The 24111-nt window shown below is 35.1% G+C and overlaps 1 protein-coding gene across 3 annotated transcripts; it reads left to right on the top strand.

The window, feature by feature from the left end:
* Nucleotides 1-141: 141 nt before the first annotated feature.
* LOC113506779 (deubiquitinase DESI2) lies at nucleotides 142-21942 on the top strand. Of its 3 annotated transcripts, none has more exons than XM_026889616.1 (8): nucleotides 142-1002; nucleotides 13489-13616; nucleotides 14261-14413; nucleotides 14859-14948; nucleotides 16548-16599; nucleotides 18515-18603; nucleotides 19965-20047; nucleotides 20730-21942. In XM_026889616.1, the coding sequence occupies exons 1-7, from the start codon at nucleotides 997-999 to the stop codon at nucleotides 20041-20043; spliced, it is 597 nt and encodes a 198-aa protein (XP_026745417.1). In that variant the 5' UTR covers nucleotides 142-996; the 3' UTR covers nucleotides 20044-20047; nucleotides 20730-21942. The 3 variants fall into 3 exon arrangements, with proteins under 3 accessions (XP_026745417.1, XP_026745418.1, XP_026745416.1); XM_026889615.1 differs by lacking the exon at nucleotides 142-1002 and adding an exon at nucleotides 8128-8285; XM_026889617.1 differs by lacking the exons at nucleotides 142-1002; nucleotides 20730-21942 and adding an exon at nucleotides 8126-8285 and having other exon boundaries at nucleotides 19826-20045.
* Nucleotides 21943-24111: the final 2169 nt, after the last annotated feature.

The following is a 24111-nucleotide window of genomic DNA, read 5'->3' as shown; positions in this document are numbered from 1 at the left end:
AACTTTGGAATTAATATGCAGACACGTGTAGTCACTTGCAGGATTTTATGTAATTAATTTTTATTAAACTTGTACGCATACTTGTATAATAAAATATATTTTATTGAAACTTTATGCACTGGATATTAGTATGTGTATAATGAATTAACTAAGCCAATCTGAACTAAAATAATATTAACTTTTTCTAAGTTCACCTGACCCCGACACCTTACACACTTAGAAGCATATTACCCTGGCATTTAAGAATTAATTACAATGCACAATAATCATGCAGTCCGAATGTCCGCTCCGTCGGGTCATGATCTCGAATTAACGGACAGACAGACTGTCCCAGATCACTGACATATGCAGCTTAAGGCAGGTTTACACCAGACCAGTACGCTCGCGCTAGTAAATTGACAAACAAGTACTTGCTTTATCCCTGTTCTGAGTACTGTTTGTATTCTGTTTAACTGGTTCATTCGACGCTTATAAAGATTATAAAATGGTAAAGCTGTTGTGGAAGTTGCAAAATGAAAGTAAAATTCAAAAATCATTCACATTTTTTTTCCGTTGTATTTTCTACAGGCGTTATCGTTGTTGCATTCGTTTAGTAACGGGATGTTAGGAAGAAATATGACTTATTTATTGACATGAAAGCCCATTCCGAAAATGATTTTACCCATAGAAAGGAAAATTTTGTTAGTGTAATTCGTTAGTGTTAAGGCTATGAAACTTATAAATATTTTTCGGTATTTAAAGGCATATATTACCTAAAAAAAAACGCTAAACGAAATGGGCATTAGAAGTATACCTAGTAGCTAGGTGGCCAGTGCTACTAGCGTCCATTATTGGGGCGGTGTGAACCCTCCCTAAAGTTCACTCATGATTTCATACAGTCAATGGTGAGCCAGTACATCCGAAGTATTTGCCCGAACACAAGGAGACTTTATTTCGGTGTTTATATGGACACGTGTGTGCGATTTCCTGTGCTTTGTTGATAAATGTTGCCCGACTATGACGGTAATTCGTTTGCGAGTTTAATTTGATCTTAGATTTAGCGAGAAACGTTTTGAGGAAATGTTTGTGTAATATTGTATGGTTCGTTAATTGTTGATCGGCATGAACATTATTTATTGGTAAAATAAATAAATGTCACCTATGTGGTACAATCTTAAAGTTGGAAGAAGTTATTTTAGCTTTATTCCGATCTAATCGAAGTTTTTAGCGTATTTTACAGCTCTGTCAAAACCGACTAAAAGTACTTTATTTATTGATTCGATTTAACGTTATCTAGTTCAAATAGGATGTATTAGTCGATTTGACCTTTAGATAATGTGTGAGATAACAATGGTTCGTTAAGAGCGCTTTGAATTAGTTTCCCGTTTCTATTGTTGCAAAATGTTATACTTCTTTTGATTTATGACGTGGGAATATTAAACTTTTATTTTCTATACAGAAATATTATAATTATATTGTCAACAGTTTTAATTATTGTTTTTTTAAATGTAAATTTTTACCCATAATTAAAATTGAGCTAATTCGCTAAAAATAGTAATATCCTCTTTTATTACATTTTATTTTAATACTTAATTTCATAATTAGCCATAGCCGTCTGCTAGGCGATTGGACCATAAAAAGGACTCATTTTCAAATCGTGGTACAAAAATTTATGAATAAAAAGAATGAAGTATTTACAGTAAGGAAATAAACGAAATATTCTTTATAGCGTGACCTAAGAGTAAGTTTATAATAAACACATAAAATTAATGCTTACATTCGCGACCTGGGGTCTTAGCAACACGTCTTAGAGTAATATTAGTCACGGGTGTGGGAAAGAGATGCCGCTCTACGCCGAGTATAGCGCTGTCACGCTTCCACAACCATTCTAATATTAGTTTAAGACATGGTGGTAGACCCTCTGAAACGATAACGGAACGACCTAAACAGCGTTCTACTAAAAGTTTAGAATTCAAGTACAGTCGGCGACAAGAGTTGATGACACAAGTTTTCTATCGTAATGCTGTCTAATACTGACTAGATCCACACAATTATAATAAACAGAGCAAATTATTTTTTCTCTTTGATTAGTAAATATGTATTAATGCTGTTTATATTTTCATAACATTAATACATATTGAATCATCAATCATTTTTTATTTGTATTCATTAACTTTGTGTGGCGACTGTACCTCCACATTTTCTTACTTTATTTACTTATCAAGCACATTAATTATACACAATTTAATACTTAATTAACCATGTTTTTGTTAGGTTTTATAGTGAAGGTTTATTTTACGTTATCGAAGCTTAATGAAATAAAAGCCTTTGTGTAATAAAAAAAAATACAGTTGCTTTTCGAGAAAGGTGTGCCTGGAAAGTATGTGGAGTTAATTCGTGCTATGTACAGTCAATCCTGTACATACGTCCGATCGTCTGCTGGCAACTCCGACCAGTTCAGTGTGGCAGTGGGCTTGCACCAAGGGTCGGCATTAAGCCCTTACCTCTTCCTGCTGATTATGGATGCCCTTACGGCAGACATACAGGAAGAGGCACCCTGGTGCATGCTGTTTGCCGATGACATTGTTCTGGTTGGGGAAAATGGACCCGAGATCCAGAGCAGATTGGAGGTGTGGCAACAGAAGCTGGAGAGTGTGGGCTTGAAAATCAGCAGAACAAAGACAGAATACATGTTCTGCGATTTCGGCGGTCTCTCCAGTCCTGAAGCTATAAAGCTTGATGGTGTGCGCCTTCCAGTCTGCTCCGACTTCCGGTATCTTGGTTCATTCATTCAGAGCGATGGCGAAATAGATCGGGCGGTTAAGCACCGAATTAACGCAGGATGGATGAAATGGCGGCAGGTAACGGGAACGATTTGTGACCCCCACATTCCCCTTAAATTTAAGGGGAAGATCTATAAGACCATTGTCAGACCTGCTGTCTTGTATGGATCAGAGTGCTGGGCGACAAAAGGGATGAATGAAAGACAATTGCATGCAGCAGAGATGAGAATGTTAAGAGGAATGTGTGGTGTTACGAGAGCGGATAGAGTAAGAAATGAGTATATAAGGGGAAGTTTGAAAGTGGCACCGGTTACAGAGAAACTACGTGGTAACCGGCTGTCATGGTATGGGCATGTTATGCGGAGGAATGAAAATCATGTGGTAAGGAAGGCGTTAAGCATGGATGTGGATGGATATAGGGGAAGAGGACGACCAAAGAAACGATGGATGGATTGTGTGAAAGACGATATGGCTGTAAAGTGTGTTTCGTGTGAGATGACGGCCGATAGGAAGGTATGGAAGAAGATGACATGTTGCGCCGACCCCAAATAAAATAATTGAGATAAGGGCAGGGGAATGATGATAGGTGCTTTTCGAAATGTAATTGTGTTAACCGACTTCTATTGATAACAGTACAATAGCTTTTTTAATTTTAAGTATAAACATGAGAGTTTCTTTATCTGGAATTGTTACTCTATCAAACAAATACCTCAGGACCTAATTTGGTACACAGATAGTTTATAACCCGGAACCTGTACCCATGCGATAAATAATTTTCGATTCGTAGCGGGCCAGCGGGCAAGAGCAAGCATAGTCCTCTTCTTTCCTACTTTTGCTGGGCCGGACAAGTTCCATTAAAATAATTATCTAATTCTATAATATACATCATCATTAATAGATTATAATCGTGGTATGCAATAGTTAATTTAATTTAATTTTAAAAATTGAACTGTAATGTAATGTACATTAAAAGAAAATTCTTCTCTTTGATATTACATTGTAAATTAAAACTACTTTAAAATTCTCCTCTACTTTTACCACCATAACCACTACTTAGTAATTAACGATATTTCGTTAATAAGTTTCCAAAAGTACCAAATTCGTTCTAATAATTTAATTAAGGCTTTACAATATATAAAACACCGATAACATTGTGTAAAGTATAACTAAAGGTAAATAGTAAAATGTGTATAATTATAAATCGCGTTTATAAACGTCATAAATTGTTTTGTAATACTTTTTAATTGTAGTTAAACTATGTCTTTGCCGAATGCCTATTTTTTGAGTGGTTTTCGGTTAATATGACTGAGACTATATATGTACAACTCATAATTTAGGTGACAGTCAATTGGTGTAATAATTTTCAAAATCGGTTTCAGTAGTTTTCGAGAATATCCCATGCAGATTCACAAACTTAACATGCAATATTAGTTCAGATTACATGAATTTCCAATGTCTATAGATGGTGTGTAATGTGACCAGGGTTTATTTTCGTATTTAAACCAAACCAAAACTTTAATATCTAAAAGATTTTCATGACTATCTTTACAACTGTAATAAACACCAGAGGTTATTACAGCTTTTAAAACGACAATAAGTTAACGTTACAAAGACAAGAATACATATATGGTACGGAACCATACAAAACTTTTGATTAAAATAGGTTTCTTTCATGAATACTTTCTTAGTAAAGGCAGTGCTACTAAACGGCTACATTAGTTAAATCGCGTGGACACGGCGCACGGCGCACCGCACTCGGCTCTCCAGCCAAGTGTCAGATTGCACGCTACGTGCCTTTGTCACGTATAAGGCTTACGAGTCTTTGAGTGTTTAAGCTTTTGCTCTAGAGCTCCAATATAATTTATTATAAAGTGTATATGTAATTCTATCAATCTAAATACGTCCCACAGCAGGAAACTTTCCTAATTCCATATAGATAAGGTTTTTAGCTTTGATCACCACGCTACCTCATTGCGTGTTAGCCATTTTAAATTCTAATATCTGGATTCAGGTTTCTTCACTGTTTTCCATCACCGTTTGTCAGTGATGCCCTAGATTGATCAATAAGTACACATAAATTTGAAAAAATTATAGTGGTACTGCACTTGCGTCGGTATCAACCTACACCGGCGTGCATGTATAATGTAAAGAGACGGCAGTCTATACTGCGTAGACGTCATCTCGCTTTCACAGCAGCAACTCATACTTAAAGAGTTAGTTAGTTAGTTGAGTAAGTTAAATAGTGAAAATTTGGGTTTAGGCGCATTACGGCTAATTCTCATTGTGGCAACCGACTCCCTAATGGACTAATTCTCATTATGGCCACTTCTCATTTCGGCTACTTCTTATATTAGGGCTACTTCTCGTGGACTTCAAATATTACTCGCATGTATTGTGACTTTGGAGCTCAATATCTCATTCTTTCGTCAATAGCCTACAACAAAAATCCTTTGCTTATAATTAAAGTTTGATGTACGTAGAGTTACCCTTCCTTACCAAGTTTTACTTGACCGATATGAGTGCTTCACTGGACTATAAATAGCCTTTGATTGATCGGTCTGTCTCTAACCGCGCTTATCATAGTAACTTCTAACTGAAAATATTTTATTATTATTAATTCCTTTGTGTTTCACTGCTGGACGAAAGCCTCACACCTTATTTTGTTTTTTCTTCTATACCTATGATACAATATGTTGTATCATCCTATGTAATTTAGGAATCGATCTCGTCCCGCCATTTTCTCCGGAACCCATATGGTCTACTATGGTCTGTCTGACTCCATTCGGATGCTATCTTGGCTCACTTAGTTGACATGCAGCATAACTTTTTAATAAATACCAATATGTATCAACTGCTTCATTCAAAATCCTGCATCCGTTCTGCTTAAGACAATTTAGATTTTTAGACACTTTATACGCTAGTGACTAAAAACTGATTCCGAAAGTGTCTTAACTATATTTTTATCACATAGTAAAGTGGAATACATTCGTGACCTACTCGCGGTACACAGCAAGAATCCTAGACAGGAATGTTTCTACCAAGTAACACGTTACTTAAACTGCTTTTATGAATAAACATTCCAAGTAATTGACAAAGCTGGAACCGTTTATAACAATAGTATAAACATCAATATTTATTTTTAATAACAAAAACATAACGACAGATCAAACAACATTCTTTAGACAACTTACCTACTAAAATTCAAGAACATAAAAGAAAAAATAAAACATTATTTTTACTTTCAGTCGTCTGACAAAATAACAAAGTTTTTAACAGTGTCTTCTGCCTGTCATCAGCTATTACATCCAAGTCAGAACTGTGGGAGGGAGACGCCGCTCTACGCCGTGTATATCTCTCGTTTCCACAAAAACAATACTTGACTATATATTTCTTGGCGCTGCACCCAGGACAAGTTTGGACTCTTGCAGTGCTCTGTTTGTTGATGTTTCGTAGGCCATTTTGATGATTTGAACTGTTGCGATTGAAGGATGTCGAACAAAAGATCTATAAATACTATACAGATACTCAATTTCTCTATTATCAATGATTTCAATTAAACATTCCTTATCATACGTTGACCAGATAAATTGTTTTCACAATTAACTGTTTAGTGTTTTAGTCTTTTTGGCTTCAGTTGCATAGGGTCTTTAAATATCAGCTTTATATGCATGAGAAAGGGATAACTGTTGAACAAAAGCGCCTAGGATTCATCTGGTTTTGCCATCGACCCGTGTATCCCTTCCTTAAAATACATTTGACACAAATCCAAATACCAATCATATCTAAGAGGGGTATGTAAATTTACTCTTTATAAAACAGTAAAGAAATCTCCACGTTGACAGACAAAGTAATTTATCACTATTAAAATCTAACTACCAAGAATAGGTACTTAATAGCACAAAGATAAATTATATGCTATTAAAAGAACGGCTAAAGGTTAATAAACGGCACTTACTGGAATAAACGGAAATACATCGCATATGCATTTCAATATCGAAAAATGTGGGTTAACGACTTCGATCGTAAAATCTCGTCGGGATGTGCAATCCTAGTATATCTCGTTCCGTAGCTATTGACAATTTACGAAAATTTCTAACAGACGTCTCGTCGTGGCGTCGCGTCTAATTCACAAGCATCATTCTGTCAGTCTAAAAATGATCCGCCTGTGTTTGTAGCAGAAACTTAGAATGTATTAAGATTTAAGAATTAGACATTTAAGAATCGCGCCAAGGGAAGTCTCACGAACAGTACTCATCAACGACATTTGTTTGTGTCCATTGCGAATGCATTTGTTAATTTCGCATTCATGTTGAAGAGATTATTTTAAGAATAACATATTTTTGTCTTAAAAATATTTGAGCATGATTGAAAATTCATAATCAACCGCTTATAAAAATTTGCAGCGTATAAAATATCTACCGAAGAAAAAAACGCAGTGAATTATGAACCCTTGAGAATAATAAATGTACTATAAACTGAATACTACCTACAAAGTTCTAAATTCGAGTAAGCAGCTTGAAACCAATCACTCTAAAACTAGTTTTAGTTAGAGTTCGAATATTTGGCCCAAATCCTCAGCATACGGAATATCTGGACCAAATACCCATTACTCAAATTGCAACATCTATAAAAACAAGGAGCCTTCTCTATAGCTTACTCACTGATCAAATCGGCCTTACGAGACAACCAATATTGTTATTTTAAGTATCATTGAAGATGATATCTTTTTAATTAGAAGAACATCTTAACTCGCAACCTTTGTTGTTTTCAGGTCTCAAAGGGATTTAGCAAAAAATAAAATATGGAAAACTTCATTTATAAGGCTCCATTGGTTTAGGTACTTAAGAAAGTTAGCAATCTTTGTGTCTTTTGAAACAAAACATGAAATAAATGAACGACTGATATATTTCAGTGGTATTGTTGTTTAAAACTGGACTTAAGTCCCCTTTCATTTTGAAAGTGAAGTTTTGGACTAAAACACACACCAAATTTTGTTAACCACTTATAGTACCTTAACAAGTGGAGCATATGTTGTTAAGTCTGAAGGCTTAGAGAATGTTACATCGCACTAGTAAAGAAAACTAATGGAAAGCTACAAAAGTATGAAAATGCGTTTTGCGAAACATTTGATAAGAAACGTGACTTTGACTTGTCAGGTTCATATGTTAGAAAAATTTAATTAGCATTAATGTTGGGAGAAATGTATTTTGTCTGCCTTCAATTTTCCCGATTTTGAATATGAGAGTGGTGTTGTTCAGAGACCTCTTCAGTATTGGTAGTCAGCAGTTGATTATTAGTTTTCCGTTGATACAGTTCCATATTTCGTTTTATATTTCCAATACTTAGATCACTATAGCAGTTTGCTATGTTATATCTTGTAAAGAAATTTTACATGGACTTTTTTTCTTGTATAATGTAATAATATCAGCCTATTTTTTATCCTATTGCAAGTATGGAAGATTCAGATCAGTTTCCCGCCGACCCCGGGTTGGTACAAGTGCCACCTCAATGTTCGTCTTCATTGTAAGTTTTAATACCTTACACTCATTTGTTTTGATAGATAGTTAGACCGAACTCATGTACTTGTTTGTTCATAGTTTAGTTTCATGAAACTGACTCCAAATTCGGAACTCTCTGTAATAACTAATTCATGAATGATAACACGTTTCGCGGAATTTGTAGATTCACTTTGAGCTTTAGATAAGACTCCACTAATGAATTCATTTGTAATGGTTAGTTAGGTTCAAACATTATTGTAGTGTCTGTATTTTTTACGTTTTTAACCATATGATGCAATATTTACAGATAATTATAATTTATAGCTGTTTTGAACTTAAGAGTCGTTAAGTATTCGTTCTATCGTTTTGACCTTCATATAGAGACCTCGGAGTTAGATTGTTGCTTGAGGATACGAAACATCATCACAACGGGGTCGTAGACATTTTTGCAATAAATACTCCTTGCTGTTGTTAAAGTCCTGTCTTCTTATCCCATTCACAGCTTCGTATAGTGTGAAGGAAACTTTTGGACTACGCCCCTCTTTGGTCGATCTCTTCTATGCTTTGTCATATGTTCATATGACGCTCTTAAGAAACGCAAAGAGTAACCAGCTGGTCATCGCAGAAGAGTGTTGATTTCCTCTGACGCGGCCTCAAAACCCCTTTCGTTAAACGTTCGAAAATTTGGTACTTTTAATGGCATGCCGTTCACCTTCACAGATCTTCAGACCGCTCTAATGCTCATGGCTATATCCCATCTTCTCTACCTTAGGGAATCTTTGCCGGAAGTGACAACCTTTTACTACCATCTCTCTCTGATCCCGTATTTTATCGTCTGCTTATAAATTGACTAGCTGACCCAGCAAACGTTGTTTTGCAGAATATTTTTTTTTCTAGTTGTATGTATTTTTAATGCCACATTATAAAAAAATAAAAAAACAAGCAATTTCGTCCAAAAAATAAAATATTTTCTTTTAGTGTGAACAAGCCTTATCACTTAGGGCTAGCGTTGCCAGGTCGCCAAACCTAATAGCCGGACAGACCAGCCAGTTTGGCCGGATTTGGTTAAAAAATCCAGACACCCTATATTATTGAGAATTTAGGTACGACAATTTTTTTATGTAAAATCAGGTGTTTTTGATTATTAAAATAAAAGCTTTTTCTCTTTGAGTTGCACAATAAAATTAAATGCAAGATAATTAAACATTTATGAACAAATAAGACATTTTTAACTAAAAAAAAAAAATAACTTCATCATTTTACTTATCGTAAAAAGCCTAACAAAAGCCGGACAAGACGGACACCGTTTATTTTAGCCGGACATGCAATCAAAAGCCTAACTATGTCCGGCTTTATCCGGACGCCTGGCAACGCTACTTAGGGCTATGAAAAATAGATGTTATTCTATTCTCAGACCTACCCAATATGTATACAAAATTTCATAAAAATAGCTCAAGCCGTTTCGGAGGAGTAGGGTAACTAACATCGTGACACGGGAATTTTATATATTAGACTAGCTGACCCAGCAAACGTTGTCTTGCCTAATAAATTACTTCTAGTTGTATGTATTTTTAATGCCAAATTATAAAAAAATAAAAACAAAAAATTTATTCCAAAAATATTTTTTCGACTCCGTTCGCGTGAATTTTAGTTCACAGAGACACAGACAGAGTTACTTCTTATTTGACTTAAAAAAAAACAATATCTAAGCAAAATTCTGAGCCGTAGTCCATTGCAAAAAAAGTGTCGTACAAACCCGACTCCCATTACCCGCCCTTAAAGATCTTTTTTCTAGTTAAAAAGTTCCCCTCTCAGGGTCTAGACAATCTGTGTAGTGTGTACCAAATTTAATTGCAATCGGTTCAGTATTTTTGGCGTGAAAGCGAGACAGACAGACAGATACTTTCGCATTTATAATATTAGTATGGATTCTTGATAGTCATTCCTGTAGTATTCGGCTCAACGTCGCCTGATACCAGACATTATCAAAGTTCACTTTCATGTCTTTATTGACACAACTCCGATAAGGTTGTCTACGGCCGTAATCAGTTTAATGACTCACTTGATATGAATAATGGTCAAATAATCTTGTTATTTGAAGCACTTTGGCTTGGATACGGGGATAAGGACTACGGTTTACATTTGATTGTATCGTAAGTAATTTCAGCGCGAATTATTGTTACACGGTCACATGAAAATGTTATTGTGTTTAGAGAATTGTTTGATTAAAAAACAAAAGTTTTAATAATTATCGAACCTATCATTGTTTGATTATGACAAATGTTCTTGATTTACGGAAAATAAAACGATAAAATAAAATAAGTTTTTATAGAGTTATAATAAGCTGTTTATGTCTATAAGCCGTACAAAAATACGTTTCGGCAAGAGTTATGAAATTCTGCCATCAAACAAAACCTCCTTGCTCCTATGTTTAACAATATGATGAAAAGCCACGTGTACGGTCTTAAAAACTAAAAAACATACTAATTATGTATTAGCATAATAAATCATATTCAACTTAAATCTTAGTTTTACAATAGACGTGCGTAAAATTTTAGAAATCGCATTATTTATTTATACGTAAGCGTACACTATTATAGTAAGTTATAAGTCGGCAATCAAAGTACTTGTGCATTTCAAGGTAAAGTTTCTATATCTATACTTAAACTAACTGAACTGGCGAATTTCATACTGCCTCTAAGAAAATATTAGCAATAAAAGAATATTGCGACTATAATTTGAGATAAAAGCTATCTTTCAATTTCGATCAAATTGTACACAGTCTGCAAATTTGATTTAAATCGGTTAAGTACTTTAGGAGTCAACAACAAACGTTTTTATATTTACGTTATATTTATCCAACACTTCCCAATAAGTGATATTTCTGCAACTATTTATGTATGATAGAAAACGCTAAAATGTATGGAACTGACATTCATTTTTGCCAAGTCACCGTGACTTGCACCTGTCAGCCTATCACTTTCATACATTTGAGCGATGTCATCAGCATTAAGACTTGTATAATATTATTTATCTGTAAGATAAAAAAAAAGGAATTTTCATGTGATTTGAGGTTCAGTTTGTAATAGCCAGTTGTTGAGTTTTTTTTTAATTACGACCGTACTGTCTGTTGCTAAGTTGTTGGTTCCGTATATGTTAATTTGTGAAACTTCTGTTATGTTTTCTATTATTTTTAATTATTGCACTATTTTGTATGTCTAGATTTATAAACTTTTCAGTATGTATCAACTGAGTTACAAGGAACTGTTGCTAGATTAACGGCCGCTTTCTATATTCGATCCCGAATCTAAGATTCCGATCAATCCAGATTTTACTCAATCCCTCGATTGAGCTTGAATCTGCATTTCATTAATCGATCTCGTCTCGAAATCCATCGAAAAAAAAACGGATAGATCGCCCTGCTAAACGTTTTGTTTTACGCATGTGCAGAAAAAGTACTTCAGCGATTATTAATGAGTAAAATGGTGACTTTTTTCTTAAAGCTTATCTATTTTATGTATAATCACTAGAAAGTGCACAAAATACAAAAATAAATGATTGGGAAGTCGTAGCGGTAAAATTCTGTAATTCTACCTCAAGATTAGAAAAAGCATAAACGACAATAAACGTTTATTGACCAGCAACGGAACGTCAGTCAATCCAAAAGTTGTCAGTCAGTTTGACATTAACATAATATATTTTAAAATCGCAAGTTTATTTGTTGTTTGTTTTTCCGCTGTCTCAGTTATAGAATAGAATACAGCGGCAATATTCGAACGCGTTCAGAATAAGTTCACGCGCCATCTGTACAAGAAACTGTATAGGGTGTATCCGTTCTACCTACTCATGGATCCCACTCTGTTTGTTCTGAGCATGGTTGGCAATGATCAACTGTATATGAGACGAGAGTTTGCACTGGTCGTCTTCTTGGTGAAGGTGCTTCGTGGAGTGGAGAATCACCCGGAAGTATTGCAGCGCTTGAGCGTGTGTACCGGACCGCTTCGTGTGGCGGCGGCGAAGCCCGCACCTACAGCGAGAACAAATTTGCTCGCCAAAGCACCTCTTAAAAGAGCTCTCCACACCACCAACTTCTTCAAAATCAGACTGACGTGTTTATGTGTTTTTAATAATGTAATGTGTTGCAATTTTTGTTTAGTTTAAGTTCTCAGTTGTCGCATTAGGGTAAACCCTGTAATGATACTTCATGGTTTTAAATAAATAAATCAAAACGAGAATATTATAATCGTTATCTATTGATTCCAGTATTACAGATATTGGTAAAAGTGTACTTAGTACACAAAAACTATAAAACCGAAAGAAAAAAAGTTTAAGCGTCAGCTTATGCTTAGCAATCCAAAAGAATTACTGAGCGCTGGTCTTCAGCTTAAATCCTTGACCCCCGTTTACAAGTAAAGTACAGAAAAAAAAAACAGCCACTCGATACATCACAATCACAATTACAAATTTTGAGGACAGATTTTGATCGCTATCACTATCACTTGAAAATATTTCCATTTTCACAGATTTCTCAGTACAATCCGTAAAAATTTGGGGATCGCGATTATAGATCAAAAACGTCGAAAATCGATTTGTCAAAACCAGAGATCGGTTATAGAAAACGCATAACTGTCACTTTCATTTAAATACCAATCTAAAATCTCGATCCGCCCTCCCAAAGATAGATTGAAGAAAAAGATCGAGAAAACGATCCATGGATCGGTTATAGAAACACTAAAAGTTGAAAATGGATTCAAATGTCAATCTCGATCCGTAAATTAGGGATTGAGATCGAATATAGAAAGCGGCCGTTAGTTGAGTCAATCATGCATGTCATTTCGATTCGGTTTGTGTACATTTTAAACATTTGTATAGTTCTCAAGTATGTATTTAAAATCCTATCCAAGCCTTAAAGATTATATAATTGACTTGCGAACCTCTCTCTTTGTATTGTATGGGCTGTGCCTGGATTGGCTACTTAATTTCAAATAACAGATGATATATTTACTGTTATTTGACAACGCTGGCCAAAGTTATTCATCCAAAGCAGATTTTACAAGATTATTGTCCCTTACTATTTCGTCTTAATCGCCCATATCATAATATAATCCAGTGCATTACAATTTGTCGATACTCGATAAAAGGCTGGCAACCCAAACGTCTCAATGATCATCTTTAAAAAGTTCGACAGAGTGAGGGTAGTTCATAATATTCGTGTTGTTTGCGTTCAGTCGTGCGGCATCTGCGCGATGTTCCCGTCGTGCATGTCGCTGCTGTCGCGGCGCGGCGAGCAGCGGGCGCCGCGCCCCGGCCAGGCCGCCGTCGTGCTCAACGTATACGACATGTACTGGACCAACTGGTGAGTCGAGATTACTCTACTACTTATACTCAAATTAGATAGGAACTTGTTCTTTTTTAACCAAGAATGGCTTTAAAGACGGGAAATTTAATATGGGGTCATATGACCAGATTTTCCGCTGCATGCGGGCGACGAGCGACTCCATGAGGCCGCAGCTTTATTGTTTTTACTTATTCCGTTAGCACAACGACCCAAAATGTGTCTTTACCCAATCTTTGACCACTTTTCGCAAGTGTAATGGTTTTAAGTCGCATTGTATTCTTAAATTGAGTTTTTAGAAAAAAGACACCAAGATAGTTTACCTTTGTTTAGTAACATTAAAAACTAACCTAACCACGTGTATTATACAACATCCAGTCTGATTCTACGCTCCTCTCTAAATGATGATTTGGACTGTTCTGTAATGCGGAATGCGTATGAAAAGTGGTATTTGCCCAGCAATTCCAAAGGTTCAATTATGGGCTTATAATCTGTAAGGCTTATAATCAATATCAAAAGTCATTTATTCAAATTAGGCTACTAAGTAGCACTTTTTGAAAGTCAGGTTACATTGGACAGCACCCAGTTTCGCCCACCCTTCACCGCTTCCTAATGATTAGTATAGTAATCATACAAGTAGGTATATAGTGGAACCTGTTGGCCAGGTACACGGCGGGCGCGGGCGTGGGCGTGTTCCACAGCGGCGTGCAGGTGCACGGCTCGGAGTGGGCGTACGGCGGGCACCCGTACGCCTTCACCGGCGTCTTCGAGATCACGCCGCGCGACGAGCGGGAACTTGGCGAGCAGTTCCGCTTCAGGTATGGCTGGCTTTATACTGAAATGAAACTAATGACTTCAGTTTTCAAACCACGTCGAGGGCACGGCATGGGGATATGTCGGACTTCCACCGACTAAAACCATCCCGGGGCCCTTCTACTGCTTTAGCCAGAGTCACGGGATCGCTCGCGACTACTCTGCGCCACTCTAGATGGTTCTAGTCCTTTGGACTCCTTCTCAAGGGATAGGTGTAACCCCCTCACTCCTCATAAGAAAGGGTGCGCGGGACTTGTGACGTGAAATGAAATGAAATGAAATCATTTATTCTGTAAGTAGGATATATCATCACATTTACATGTCTTCTTTTTTTTTGAGAACGCTGTAGTCGACATTTCCTATTTGACTACCCTGAGAAGAATGTCGAAACACGTTCACATACAGCCTCTATTGTTGTTAATAATCGTAATGTTTTTATTTGCATTGCAGACAGAGCGTGCACATAGGGTACACAGACTTCAGCGAAGAGGAGGTGCGGAGGTTAGTCACAGAACTAGGCAAGCAGTTCCGAGGTGACAGGTATGTTTACATAATAATATACCTTTACCCTCTGACGAAGTCGGGTAAAGGGTACCGGTAAAGGGGGACCCTTTACCCGACTTCGTCAGAGGGGTAATGTTTCTAAGCATTTTTTAGTTTGGAAACGGACTCGAAATCTACTATTATGTATTGAGAATATGTGAGGTGAAATAGTACAATGTATGTAGATTTTTTTTTTTCAAAATATTCGATGATCGTTAATATCTTGAATACACAACAAATGAATCGGAAACAAAATAAGGTGATTCTTACAAAATTATTATTCCATAATAAGAGGAAATAATCACAATTCTAACCAGTTTTGGAATTTATTTCGTTATATATTCGTTTGAAATTGAAATCGTCGTATATCAAAAACTTTCACATCTTCATGTGCGATTTATAATTAAATATCAAATACCGATCAAGAACGACATAATTAATTATTTTGTTACGATCACTGACACTTCCCAAGGTTATGAAAATGGCGACGAGTTATCTGTCGAAAGGTTATCGAGATCACACGTACAAACAGACGGGCTTATTGTTGTCTATAATGTAGATATGTATGTACAGTCATTAGCAAAAATGATGTAGCCTTAGTTAAATAATTGCAGTCTATAATACCAGCCTATATACGACCCACTGCTGGGCACTGGCTAACAGGCCTCTTCGTTGATAGTTTGAGCATTGATCACCACGCTGGCACATTAATATATGAAATCCAGGTTTTCTCACGTTTTCCTTCATTGTTTGTCTGTGGTCTCTTAGACTAGTATGAGAGTACTAACTAAATGACTTGTTCAATGTAACTTTGATACTTTGCCTGCGTTGGCATCGAACCTGTACCTTGAGCATACAAAGCCATGCCACAAAATTCTTCAGCAAATACTACAAAAACAAACAATAGCACAATTCGTTCGGGAGCTATGATGCCACAGACAAACAATCACGTCAAATTTGTAAACCATCTTTTTGCGTTGGATAAAAACCATTTTATAAAATCTCGACTTGTACTATTTGATCGTGTATGCATGTTTCTGCTCATGACTGCATGCTTGTATCTCTACTATTGCCACTTCTATTGTTTAACTGGACGCATATAAAAAGTTTTATGAACTGTAGTTTATATCTGTCACGCAAGCATTCACATCTGAGTACTTTATATGTTTCAATGTAAATTGTAATCGTATAAACAGAAAAATACTAGTGCTTAGTTATTTACCGTCAGAGGGCTCCGTAAGAGTTTTTTTGGTGTAATTAATATAAGAATTAAACGAAAAAAAAAAGAACGGGAAATATCATAACAAATTGAAAAATGACTTCATAAAACAGATTTTTATTTAAAAACTAGGAGGTTAAAACCTCCTAATGATAATAATTATGCCTTATCTAAGAAAACCTTTTTTCGGTTATCTGTAATTATAAAGCAGTGTAATGTACAGCCAGGAGGCCTAGGTTCGAGTCCGTCTGAGGTTGAGGTTTATTTCCTGAAAGACCTGAATATTTTATTTTAGCCTTATTGTTGCACAACCTACCGTCCGTGATAATATTATTTTTTTGTAATAAAATATCTAAACAAATGTTTTTATTTTTCAGATATCACCTTATGAACAATAATTGTAATCACTTCACATCAGCATTCTGTTTGGTAAGTCATTAAAATTAACATTAAAAACTTTTTACAATATTCATAACTTTAATGTTGCAACACAACCCTTACCGTCTCGAAGTCTCATATATTAGCAAAGTTGACAGCCGACGTAACTTATAATAAATTATGTATAGTTGAAATATGCAAGCATGCTATTTCGGCATTCATTTACTGCAATAATAGAAACTCTAGGCTATACAAGGTTTTAGGTAATATAGTAAAACCAGTCAAGGCCTTACAGTTTAGCGTATATTTAAGTCTGTCCGGGCCAAGAAGAACCTTTTGACGTTGTCGTGAAATTTACCAAAAAGTAACGAGAACGATTTTAAGCTGGGATTTCACTTTAATTATAATAAGAAAAGAGTTGCTTGATTTCAATTTTACGACCTGTCAAAAAGATGTTCTTAAAACGAACCAGTAGGTTTTTTTCCGCAGTTTTGCTCTTCTGAATATCGTTTATTGAGAATATATTTTCTTACTTCAAACTTAATTCAGTTAGAAAGATGTATTGTGTTTACCATTTATGTTTAGTACAAAGAGTTAATATCTTAATCATATTCGGAGAAACGTCTATAGTACCATGTGCTAGTCGGTCGGTCAATTCCTTATCTCCATGTTTTACTACCAATCTGCACCGGAAAATTGTAATGAGATAACACACATTCCTATATTTATCAAATAGTTTGATACGTCCTCCGTTCGAATAAACTTATCTGGCATACGGAACTGAGAGTAAATGGAAGTCAATTATAGTTAACAATAGCGTGATTATCGATAAGGCGATTTGTTACCGTATACAGGGTGTTAACAGTGCTTGTATAATTAGCTGTTGAAACAATTATTTTGTCGTGCAAGCGAGACGACGTTATATGTTTGTATAGAGCCGTCCCTCTTTACCTATGGGAACGATCTAGTACGCTTTATCCCGACGTATTGGGATCCTTTTAGTCGAACGGAGGCCGTGTTGGTACTGTATAACTCGACACTAGCGATAGTTCGTGCGGTGATTCCATTTGGAACTACGCTCGATTGACAGATAATGATTCTAATAAAAGTGGATCGCTACTCCATCTTGGTTTGGTTCGATAGTACCTTTATAGGACATACGAAATAATTTAAACTAAAGAACAGTGTTAATTAATTTAGTTAATATTAATTAATAATAATGTATAAAATTAATAACGGAATAAGCATTACAACATTTCGTTTTAGTTTTAATCTTAATTCTAATGTTATTTATTTGCGAAAAGTTAGGCTAATGAAATAATATCCTGTATAGTGATAATTATTCAGTGGCTACATAATGAGTTGTGGATACAATGCGCGGACGCAACGCCACGTGGGCACAGACACGCGATCCAAGATTATTGAAACACTTTAGTTATTATACAATGCTTAAACTGCTCTAAAGAGAAACGAAAGTTAGTTATACTTCACTGCCTGTTTCCCGCGGGCCCGTCCGCTACAAACAAAAAATTAACCCGAGGAAACATAAAATCGGTATAAAAATTAATAAACTATCTCTGTACAAAATTTTGTCTAAATCCGTTTAGTGGTTTTCGCGTGAAAGAGGTACAAACATCCATACATATAAACTTTCGCGTTTATGATATAGTAGAGTAGGATTTTTTTAGAACTTAAAAAAGGGGAACAAGTTCAAGGGCATCTTCATTGATTCGAAGCTTTTGAAGTGTCACTGGCAAAAACTGATAGAAATTGTTATTACTCTAAAATAACGTAGCCTTTCATAGGCGAAAAAAATCTGAAAATCGGTTCAGTATATCCAGAGATTACCCCATACAATTTCACAATCTAACAAACTTTGTCGTGCAGTGCTACAGATTGATTGACCATTCTTTGAATTTGGACAATCTTTAAGCACATATGATTAAATGTTACATATAATTTGCAGGCGCTATGCGACCGCGACATCCCGGCGTGGGTGAACCGCCTCGCCTACGTCAGCTCGTGCGTCCCCTTCCTGCAACGGTGCCTGCCCAAGTGAGTAACACATGCCGTTCACCATCCCTCTCCCACCAACTCTTGGGATAATGTTATTGCAGTTGTGGAAGAGAGACGGCACGCTCTCGCAATTGCTATACTCAATTTGTTTAGGTAGTTAACTAAAGGTAAACAATCTTGGTGTGTCTTATTGTCTTGAAACTCACTTTAAAAATAAAACTCGACTAAAAACAAACGTAAAACAACAATAAAGATTGCCAAATGAAATATACCACTGAAATATATCAGTTGTTTATTTATTTAATATGTTTTTGTATAAAAAGGAACACCTAGATTGTTTACCTTTAGTTAACTACCTGAACATATGTCTTGTAGTGGTCTTCTTATAGTACTTAAAATAGGTAATCTTCTTTGAATTTAACTCTGGAAAAAGTTTTGAATGCTGCCCCATATGATATCATCATAATTATAATTTTATGAGTTGTCTTCATACATGTTCTTATAGTAAAAACGCTATTATTATTTATAATAGTAGTTTATTCATATGAATAAAGTTTAAAATATTATATAAACATACTTAAAGTCCGATTTTTAATTCGAGGCAGTAAAATGACAATTGCAACTGTCATTTATACAAAAAAGGGTGACCCGCTACAATAGTGATGTTTGGAAATCTTACTACGACGATGACATTTAGTCATACTTTATTTATTATGTATCAAAATTTACTATTCTATTAATTGAGCTTTTATAATTGTAAGTTGATATTAAATTTGTTTTTCATCCAACCACTGCATAATGTCAGAATTCATCCAGTTTGGAGTTGGACGCGCTCGACTTTTCTTGTATGGTAAGGTGCTTCATCTTATACCAGCACCGCATTTGGCTTTAATTTTATAAATTTAAATTAATATTATTTTGTTTTACATTTAAAAACAGTCACCGTGCATGTCTTTTGATTAATTGTCGTAAATATATTTTTTTTATACAGAGCCAATTTGATATCTGAATAAAAAAGTGTAAGCTCGACTAACTTTTGATTATAATAAATCGATTCTAACACATCACTATTTATTTGGAATTAAAAACCTGCCACACTGGAAATGTCATTTTACTGCCTCGAATTAAAAATCGGACTATACATACAAATAAGATTTGATGAAATATCATATACCGCTATTTAATCAGCTCGTCCCTGCTTGCCCCTTTCTTCCCATTGTATCAGCTAACTCCATACCAAAATTCATCAAAATTGTTCCAGCGGTTTAAGCAGCGTGAAAGAATAAAACATCCATACATAGAAACGTTGATTGTTAATATAAATAAGGATGGTATTAGTTGTAAGTGTAGTGGTAGTGTAGTGCGTGGTCGTTAGTAACGTGTTGCGCGTGTTGCGTCAGGGAGTGGCTGACGCCGGCCGCGCTGCAGCAGTCGCTGGCCGCGCACTCGCGCTCCTCCTCGCCGCAGACGCCGCAATAGCAGCGTGAGTATACAACTAGCCATACTTATACTCGTTGAACGTCTTTTTGCCCTGGTCAAACCTTTTAAAAGCGTCTATTCAGGATTGGACCGGGGAGTTTGGTGTTCTTCCCTTATTAAATCACGCTGTTGGTGAGCATGAGCACTAAATGTGGGAGTTTCGGTTACCTCCTATTAGAATAACCTAGAAATTCCCAAAGAAGTCTCCGAGCTCTTGGAACCTTACTTTAAGTTTGGCCTATGACCTGCAGAGGTACATAGTAATAGTAGTAGTATCGTTTCATGAGTAGACTTATATCCATACTGAATATATTTTTGTTTCCCTCTCCCAATGAAGGGATGTGATATTTTTGTTAATCACCCTGATCTACTGTCTTAAGGCTTACCGCCGAAATTGGATCGGGTCTTTTTGATTTGGTTCAAGATACGATCCTATAATAGTATTATAGAACCAACCCTTTATCTTGTACTGGTCAACTGTTATTCGTCTTTAATTGTCAAGTGTAGTTCTAACTCGTGTCACTGCACGAATAAGCGCCAGTGTCGCGTTTCGGAGTACTAAGTCGACCTCAATTCGCTTCAAACTGTACTCGATTCTCCCGGGATTAAGCATGTTAGACAATTACACCATAATTATGTTTTGTTGTATGTTAAACGTCATATTAATTCAATTATTTTTTCCACAGAAGACGTACTGCACGTTTGCAGTTAAGCAGTCAGAAGTGTTGTGCGAACTAATACATACTAGAGTTAACGTTAGCTAATAATTTGTTTGGCGCATTGTCGATCGTTACTAAAGAGGCGAAGCCGCGTAGTGCCGTACCCAACATTTAGTCGATATTTCTGTTATGTTAAGAAATCGACTAAACCAATCACGAACAATTCCAAGAGTAATGGACTCGACGCGACTTCGGCCTTTATATTAATCTAATCATAGTTCTACTTTAAAGATAGTAAAAATTGAGCTTTGTCTCTCTCATAAGTGTTAGTATGAGGGAGACAGGACTATTGCCCTCAGTTTTTATTATAGAGTGTTATAAGTATTTACTAAAGCGTTGTCCCCATGTTACGGGGTTCCTATTTGAATACGAAAATAACGTTTACCTAATATTTAACTTACCTACCGAAGGAATTGATCGAAACAAGCGTTTTTTTTTTCATTAAATTATATTATTAACTATTATTTAACAAAAAAACGAAACTAATGAGATAATATTCTGAAATTTAAATTTTATGTGACGTGACAGATGTTCTTTGTATATTTAGATAGCATAGTACAATGTCTTGTAAACTCGTTTTAAGTTAAAACTTAATTTAATATTATTGTGTTCTGGCAACTTTCACGTTGGATTTTAAAATGTAACAATTTTGTCGTTGAGTTGTGTGACTTGGCGTGTTGTGTGTGTGTTTACATAAATACGTAGTTGATAGTAGTCCGTCCGTCGAAAGTTTATATACAAAAGCTTCTTATACTAAGTGTGTATACCAAATATATACGAATAGTAAACAAGGGCGGGGCGCCACAACACAAGTTTTCAAACGGTGGATTATACCCAGCCTAATCGAATGCCTTATTATAACTAATATAAAATAATTCATGCTAGCACTGCGAAATACATTTTTGTATACCCTCAAAACGCAAACTTATAAATTGAGCTATATTATAAGCTATCGATTGAAACGGAGATATTTATCATAAGGTATCTGCGAACACATACTTTAATGATTATATTTTATTCAATCTTTAGCTAGAATATTTTAGCTAATCATGTACAAAAGTGAAAGATTACAATATACTAAATAAAATTAGTGTACATTATTTAAAAGCAATAAAATAATTCTAAAGTATCTCGCTCCGCCTTGTCCCAACTTACTCAAATTTTAGGTTACATAATAAAATTATGAAATTGAAAAACCGAAATAGGTTATCAGTATGGTCCTAAAAGTTAAATGGACTGATATATAACAAAAATAATTCTTTGTAATGTATTTAAAATAGATTGTTTCAATAAGTTTTAATTAAAAATATCGGGTTCTTGCTACTGTTATACGGTCAATATAAAAAAATAAGAGAAAGGACGGCCATACATGTAACATTGTTATTTTAAGTCTTATTTCATAATGAATCACAGATTGCTGAATTGACTGACTTCAAACACAACTTTGATAAATGTCTGGTTTAGTGTATGGCCGTAAGTAAAAAGGTTTTTATTGTATCGACTATCGGGATATTATGAAGTGCCCTTAGATATGCATAAACTGGTTATTTAGAAATAGTAGTAGTTATTTATAAGATTCCGTGTTACTCAGGATCGCAGCTCAACGTGATATTTTCCAGCCTTTTTGACGTGCTTATTGTAGAGAATAATCGATAAATCTTTTTATATGAGGCAAAGTGGTTTGGGTTTAGTAGTCGGAGGTGGGTTCACAACAATTTCAATCCCAGGATAGTTGTGTATGGTGTTTTATTGATTTTATTCGCGGATCTAACTTAATATAATTGTTTCCTCTATGTAATCAACATTTTAATATATTCTTTCAGCTCTATTATATAGCTTTTGTTTCCATATATCTGAAAACAATACCGTTAATTGACATTGCGAATTTAAGCCAGCGTTTCATAAATAGATACATATTAGATTCCCATGATTTGGTCTTTCTTGAGATTAAGCTGACTAAGATAAGTAAATTTCCTAAAATGTGAGTCCAAAAGAAAGGCCAGGTTTAGTATGATGTATGTTTACTACCATACTTACTGATTCGGCGAAAGATTAGGAGTATCAACTATTCATAATTATATTTAAGCATAGCTCGATCCTGATTCACAAAAGTGCCATTGATACAGTAATGGGAGTTAAGTAAAATTAATTTATTCTATAAAAATTACTTTTACTTTGCAACCATTAATTTCTGTGAGAAACTCTAATAAATTGCGGGTTTAAAAACGTTTAGACTAACTGGCTTCAAATGATATGAGCATAACATGATTATTGTAATAACCATATATTTCTATTTACTTGACAATGCGCCAACGTGTTGCGTACTCTAATAGAACCACGAGACACGGCACCAAACAAATCCCTATTATAATTCGACTAAAACGGAATTTTATATAAAAATGTAATTAAATGTACATACTGTAAAAATGTGAGATTGTAAATCTAAGTTTTCATTCAAATTTACCATTTCAATGCTGGAAGTATAACCTAAATTGTTCACATGGATTATTATTATTTCAATTATTTGTTCGATCGGTGTATCGTGTGGTCTGATTGGAGTGCGCAGATAGCGTGTGTAAGTATCGTACTACACGATAATGTGCCACTCTACACCTCAGTGTTTCAAGTTATGACATTTTTACAAGTTATAAATAGTTAGGGCTATATTGTGAGGCCGCCGTAACGCGCCGGTGATGCATGGAACATTTCGTATACCTATGCCTATTTTATTTCATACTTGTTTCACACATCTGTATTACTTTTCTCCGTCGCAAACTCTAGCCTTAATCTATTGCAGACTATTGCGGTCGATTTTCTATAGTCCTGTTTTTTAGCTTAAAAATTAATGAATTTTCATACTCGTCTTGTTAAGTTCATAAAGAGTTCCTATTGCTCATGACAATGTTTGTAATATTGAAGTGCGTCCGTGCGTCAATCGGTTAGTTACTGTGGCACATACTGTAGATTTTGGAACTATAATAATTATTATAATATGCAAAGAGTTAAATTGTTGAATAACATTATAAATATTACTTAATAAGGTAGATATGTATTGTAAACAAGATTATTTTATTGTTTTAATTTTTTCGAAATGTAAGGGCAACTTACGAATGTAATAGAAAATTTTTGTTTCTCAACCATTTTCTATGTTTTTCTGTGTATTTATTTTATCTATTGCTATTTAAACCTAATTTGAATGCATTTTTCTACAAGATCGAATTTAAACCAAAGAATCTTTTTGCGCATTTTATCTGTAAATTAATGACGATTTTACACTTGTAATATTTTACGAGACTATTTTTTGCCATCAAACGTATAATTGTCACAATGAATAAATTTGCCCTACATA

Source organism: Trichoplusia ni (assembly GCF_003590095.1).
Source record: "Trichoplusia ni isolate ovarian cell line Hi5 chromosome 24 unlocalized genomic scaffold, tn1 tig00002943_group23, whole genome shotgun sequence".
NCBI classification, from domain to species: Eukaryota; Metazoa; Arthropoda; class Insecta; order Lepidoptera; family Noctuidae; genus Trichoplusia; species Trichoplusia ni.
Note: the sequence above shows the minus strand (reverse complement) of the source record. Positions and strands in the feature narration are given on the sequence as shown.

What these genes read in the sequence shown, in the direction of transcription:
- LOC113506779 (XM_026889615.1), top strand. An exon ending in GGCGAGCAGTTCCGCTTCAG is followed by an intron (nt 14,414 to 14,858) that starts GTATGGCTGGCT and finishes TTTGCATTGCAG; the next exon opens with ACAGAGCGTGCACATAGGGT. An exon ending in CTGCAACGGTGCCTGCCCAA is followed by an intron (nt 18,604 to 19,964) that starts GTGAGTAACACA and finishes GTGTTGCGTCAG; the next exon opens with GGAGTGGCTGACGCCGGCCG.